This window comes from Gobio gobio, assembly GCF_949357685.1.
Source record: "Gobio gobio genome assembly, chromosome: 3".
Lineage (NCBI taxonomy): Eukaryota > Metazoa > Chordata > Actinopteri > Cypriniformes > Gobionidae > Gobio > Gobio gobio.
The window spans coordinates 62890965-62897384 of NC_137099.1; the positions used below are offsets into that span (position 1 = coordinate 62890965).

General features: G+C 34.6%; 1 protein-coding gene across 1 annotated transcript in view; it reads left to right on the forward strand.

The window, feature by feature from the left end:
- Positions 1–1507: 1507 nt before the first annotated feature.
- Positions 1508–6420, forward strand: part of b3gntl1 (UDP-GlcNAc:betaGal beta-1,3-N-acetylglucosaminyltransferase-like 1) — a 41335-nt gene continuing 36422 nt past the window's right edge. Inside the window, exon 1 of the mRNA XM_079811367.1 lies at positions 1508–1707. Coding sequence (XP_079667493.1) covers positions 1594–1707 — 114 coding nt within the window. The 5' untranslated portion in view covers positions 1508–1593. The remainder of the gene's footprint in view (positions 1708–6420) is intronic.

A 6420-nucleotide genomic window follows, 5' to 3' on the forward strand; every position in this document is an offset into this window, starting at 1 on the left:
AGCCCCGGGGATACGCCAACACGCGCGCGCGCCCGCAGCTACACCGAACAACACACGCGCGCTCACTAGTCAAACAGCTGGAGAACAGTTTAATTAAAGTGACAACCTTTCAGTTATCAGTTCTTAACTTAACCCTTAATGTGAAGGACAGTTGATTAATCTAAAGAGCCCTTTACACTACAAAGAACCATGGAAAGGTGTGGTTTTAGAGTGTGTGTGTGTGTGTGTGTGTGTGTGTGTGTGTGTGTGATCAGAATGTGGTTGATAGAGATCTTTCTCTGTCCGTAGGGCACAGACGTGTGTATGTCCTCAGGTGCTGTTCTGTGTGTGTGTGTGTGTGTGTGTGTGTGTGTGTGGCACTGAACGTCCGTGGCCGCGACGTCACACTCTCTTTTTTATTGCAGATATAAACAACATTACAACAAATAAACTTTACAAGCAAACAACGAATGACAGTATAAAGTTATAATAGAAGAACAGTGGGAAGGAAAGTACTTATATAAAATACTTATATATAAAATAATAATAATAATAATAATAATAAAAGAGAGAGTCAAGGAGTCAAATTACACCATTTTTAACAAATCATTGTATAATTCCACAAGTTTGAGACTTTTTTTGTTGTTAACTTGTTTTAGTGTCCTGATTAAGTAGTTCAAGTCACAAAGGAAATTATTAAATTTGCGAAGGCGTCTGAACACGTCAGCAGCTCCTGCATATGATTATTGCTGCATTAATGCCTCTATTATTTGTATTTATTTGTTCATTTAATATTTATTTGTGTAATTGTGTAAACTTTATTTAATTATTTGGTTTGTAATTAAGTAATTTAATGTAGTAATTATTAAGAGTAATCACTTTATGTAACAGACCCTTTGCACATTTCCGGGTTTCTCAGAGCTGAAGTCTTCATTGGGTTAAATATTACAGCTGTGAATGAGAGAATACATTACAGATTTCTCTGTGTGCCCATTTGCTCTCATAGCAAAAGAAAAACGCCACAGTTGTGATTTCACAACTTTGAAAAAGAGGGAAAAAATAGAGTGAGATTGATAACGGCAGTGAAAAGAGAGAAATATGTTCATTTTCACCATCACTCCCATAGACGCTATTACTAAACACCCTCACAGCAGCGGGGACTTTTTTATTGTAATTTGATGCAAAAGTAATACAATACAAAGTATTAGTGTTATAATATATATATATATATACAAAAAAAAAAATGAAAATACAAAAAACGCTGCGGGATTTACGATATTGATGACCGTTAAAACGCGTCATCACAGTCTGTGAAGTCGAGATGGTCACGTGTGACGTTTCCGCCTCACCCGTCCAATCACAGCTGCGCTCGCTGACTGACAGCGGCTCAGTCCAAGCAAATGCCCGTCCGCGTTTTCTCTCGGCCAATCATCTCGCCGCTCCCGCCCCGACGCGGAAGTGATCTGTGCGCCTGCGCTCATCCGCACACGCGCGTGAGAGTGATTGGAGTCGATCTCAACGGATTACGGGCATATTTTAACAATGTGAGAGCGGAATGAGCTCAGACTGAAGATCATCCGTGAGCGCAGATACACGCGCGTGTGTGTGTGAGAGATGAGCGGCGCACACGGGTCCGGTGGGGAGTCCGAGCACGAGCCGAAGCGGCTGTGCACGCGCAGCGCGTCCCCTGACCGCGGTGAGCCAGCAGAGGGCGCCATCGCTACAGTGGTGAGAGGCGACCACGTGACATCCCACAGCAACACAGCGAAGGCTATACATGTGCCAGAATTACCACTATTCTATTCAGTTCTGCTGTGCTGTATTCTATTGTTACACTCTATGCTTTTCTATTCTATTCCTTTCCTATTATTCTATTCTATTCCTTTCATTGTGTGCTATTTCTATTCTACTCTGCTCCATTGTGCTGTATTCTATTTCTATTCCTTTATGCTCTCTTCAATTCTGTTGCGTTCTATTATTTTGAGCTGTATTTTAATTACTCATTCTATACTGCTGTGCTCTATTATGTTCTGTTATTCTGTATTCTATTCCTTTACACTGTATTCTTTTTTATTCCTGTATTGTCTTTTCTATTTTATTCTATTCCTGTGCTCTGTTCTGTTGAATTCTATTAGTTTGTGCTGTTTTCTGCTCTACTCTATTGTGCTCTTATATTGTTCTATCCTATTCTATTCCATTCCTTTATTCTATTGCTGTGTTCTATTCCATTGTACTGTATTCTATTGTGTTCTATTGTGTTCTATTGTGTTCTGTTCTCTGTTGTGCTCCATTCTATTCCGGAGTGCTGTGCTGTATTCTATTCTGTTGCATTGTGTTTTATTTCTATTATTTTGTGCTGTTTTCTATTCTATTAAACACAGGGTTCGTACGGTCATGAAAAACCTGGAAAAGTCATTGAATTTTAAAGTAGCAATTTCCAGGCCTGGAAAAGTTTGGGAAAAATAAATAAACCAGAAAGTTTTGGAAAAGTCATGGAAATTTGTTTTAAAAAAATGTATGTAATAGAATATATGTTAAAGTGATAATATTGGTTAAACAAACTTTGAACACACTTCATTCCGTAGATCTGCTGCATTCCGTCCGTCAGGTTTCCTTTCGCAGCGCTGAGCATTATAACCAATCACACGCGTTTCTGCTGATCGTCACGGCCAATCAGAGGCGTTCAGATTAGTCATCGCTGAAACAGAGTTTTGTTCTGACTGAATTCTTTCCGAAACTCCTGTCATTGTAAACAATAAAGTGCAGATGTTGGAGATTTATTCCGCAGTGTCGTCAGCTGCCGTGATTTTAACCAAACACAAAAACATTATATGTATCGACAAATCATTATTAGCCTTCAATATCAAGAGCATATCAATAACTGACAACGACTCTGTGAAGAGTTCATTTCTAATGTAACATTGAACAGTGTGTGTAAACCTGTAAGAGATGGCTCTGTAGAGACGGCTTCTGTTAATGATAGCATTCTATCCGGAACAGGCCAGTCTTCTGATTGATTTAAGTCACTGGTTAACTTTATTATTCTGTATGAAACCATGTAGATTTACGTTAATAAGTTACGCTAGGCTGTGATTTGGCCATGGATGTTTCTGATTTGACATGCTTAGACAGACCATAATGGGTATTTGGCTATGCTGTATTCTATTCAGTAGCACTGCATTCTATTTTATTATTTTGTGCTCTATTCTTTTCTATCTCAGAATTACAACTGTTCCATTGTGCTCGGTTATATTCAGTTGTGCTCTATTTTGTTCTATTCAGTTCTGTTGTATTCTATACTGTATTCTATTTTAGTCTTTTGTGCTCTTTTCTATTCGTTTTTTATTCCTTTGTGCTGTATTCTGTTTATTTCTATTCTTTTTTTTTTGCTCTTTTATTTTTTATCCTATTCCATTGTGCTGTATTTTATTCTTGTCTGTTGTGCTCTCTGTCGTTCTATTGTATTCTATAATCTGTCGTTCTATTGTATTCTATAATCTGTCGTTCTATTGTATTCTATAATCTGTCGTTCTATTGTATTCTATAATCTGCCGTTCTATTGTATTCTATAATCTGCCGTTCTATTGTATTCTATAATCTGCCGTTCTATTGTATTCTATAATCTGCCGTTCTATTGTATTCTATAATCTGCCGTTCTATTGTATTCTATAATCTGTCGTTCTATTGTATTCTATAATCTGTCGTTCTATTGTATTCTATAATCTGCCGTTCTATTGTATTCTATAATCTGCCGTTCTATTGTATTCTATAATCTGTCGTTCTATTGTATTCTATAATCTGCCGTTCTATTGTATTCTATAATCTGCCGTTCTATTGTATTCTATAATCTGCCGTTCTATTGTATTCTATAATCTGTCGTTCTATTGTATTCTATAATCTGCCGTTCTATTGTATTCTATAATCTGTCGTTCTATTGTATTCTATAATCTGCCGTTCTATTGTATTCTATAATCTGCCGTTCTATTGTATTCTATAATCTGCCGTTCTATTGTATTCTATAATCTGCCGTTCTATTGTATTCTATAATCTGTCGTTCTATTGTATTCTATAATCTGCCGTTCTATTGTATTCTATAATCTGCCGTTCTATTGTATTCTATAATCTGCCGTTCTATTGTATTCTATAATCTGTCGTTCTATTGTATTCTATAATCTGCCGTTCTATTGTATTCTATAATCTGCCGTTCTATTGTATTCTATAATCTGTCGTTCTATTGTATTCTATAATCTGCCGTTCTATTGTATTCTATAATCTGTCGTTCTATTGTACTCTATAATCTGTCGTTCTATTGTATTCTATAATCTGCCGTTCTATTGTATTCTATAATCTGCCGTTCTATTGTATTCTATAATCTGCCGTTCTATTGTATTCTATAATCTGTCGTTCTATTGTATTCTATAATCTGTCGTTCTATTGTATTCTATAATCTGCCGTTCTATTGTATTCTATAATCTGCCGTTCTATTGTATTCTATAATCTGTCGTTCTATTGTATTCTATAATCTGTCGTTCTATTGTATTCTATAATCTGTCGTTCTATTGTATTCTATAATCTGTCGTTCTATTGTATTCTATAATCTGCCGTTCTATTGTATTCTATAATCTGCCGTTCTATTGTATTCTATAATCTGCCGTTCTATTGTATTCTATAATCTGCCGTTCTATTGTATTCTATAATCTGTCGTTCTATTGTATTCTATAATCTGTCGTTCTATTGTATTCTATAATCTGTCGTTCTATTGTATTCTATAATCTGCCGTTCTATTGTATTCTATAATCTGCCGTTCTATTGTATTCTATAATCTGTCGTTCTATTGTATTCTATAATCTGTCGTTCTATTGTATTCTATAATCTGTCGTTCTATTGTATTCTATAATCTGTCGTTCTATTGTATTCTATAATCTGTCGTTCTATTGTATTCTATAATCTGTCGTTCTATTGTATTCTATAATCTGCCGTTCTATTGTATTCTATAATCTGTCGTTCTATTGTATTCTATAATCTGTCGTTCTATTGTATTCTATAATCTGCCGTTCTATTGTATTCTATAATCTGCCGTTCTATTGTATTCTATAATCTGCCGTTCTATTGTATTCTATAATCTGCCGTTCTATTGTATTCTATAATCTGTCGTTCTATTGTATTCTATAATCTGTCGTTCTATTGTATTCTATAATCTGCCGTTCTATTGTATTCTATAATCTGCCGTTCTATTGTATTCTATAATCTGCCGTTCTATTGTATTCTATAATCTGTCGTTCTATTGTATTCTATAATCTGCCGTTCTATTGTATTCTATAATCTGCCGTTCTATTGTATTCTATAATCTGTCGTTCTATTGTATTCTATAATCTGTCGTTCTATTGTATTCTATAATCTGCCGTTCTATTGTATTCTATAATCTGCCGTTCTATTGTATTCTATAATCTGCCGTTCTATTGTATTCTATAATCTGCCGTTCTATTGTATTCTATAATCTGCCGTTCTATTGTATTCTATAATCTGCCGTTCTATTGTATTCTATAATCTGCCGTTCTATTGTATTCTATAATCTGCCGTTCTATTGTATTCTATAATCTGCCGTTCTATTGTATTCTATAATCTGTCGTTCTATTGTATTCTATAATCTGTCGTTCTATTGTATTCTATAATCTGTCGTTCTATTGTATTCTATAATCTGCCGTTCTATTGTATTCTATAATCTGTCGTTCTATTGTATTCTATAATCTGTCGTTCTATTGTATTCTATAATCTGTCGTTCTATTGTATTCTATAATCTGCCGTTCTATTGTATTCTATAATCTGTCGTTCTATTGTATTCTATAATCTGTCGTTCTATTGTATTCTATAATCTGCCGTTCTATTGTATTCTATAATCTGCCGTTCTATTGTATTCTATAATCTGCCGTTCTATTGTATTCTATAATCTGTCGTTCTATTGTATTCTATAATCTGTCGTTCTATTGTATTCTATAATCTGCCGTTCTATTGTATTCTATAATCTGCCGTTCTATTGTATTCTATAATCTGCCGTTCTATTGTATTCTATAATCTGCCGTTCTATTGTATTCTATAATCTGCCGTTCTATTGTATTCTATAATCTGTCGTTCTATTGTATTCTATAATCTGTCGTTCTATTGTATTCTATAATCTGCCGTTCTATTGTATTCTATAATCTGCCGTTCTATTGTATTCTATAATCTGTCGTTCTATTGTATTCTATAATCTGTCGTTCTATTGTATTCTATAATCTGCCGTTCTATTGTATTCTATAATCTGCCGTTCTATTGTATTCTATAATCTGCCGTTCTATTGTATTCTATACTCTGTCGTTCTATTGTATTCTATAATCTGCCGTTCTATTGTATTCTATAATCTGCCGTTCTATTGTATTCTATAATCTGCCGTTCTATTGTATT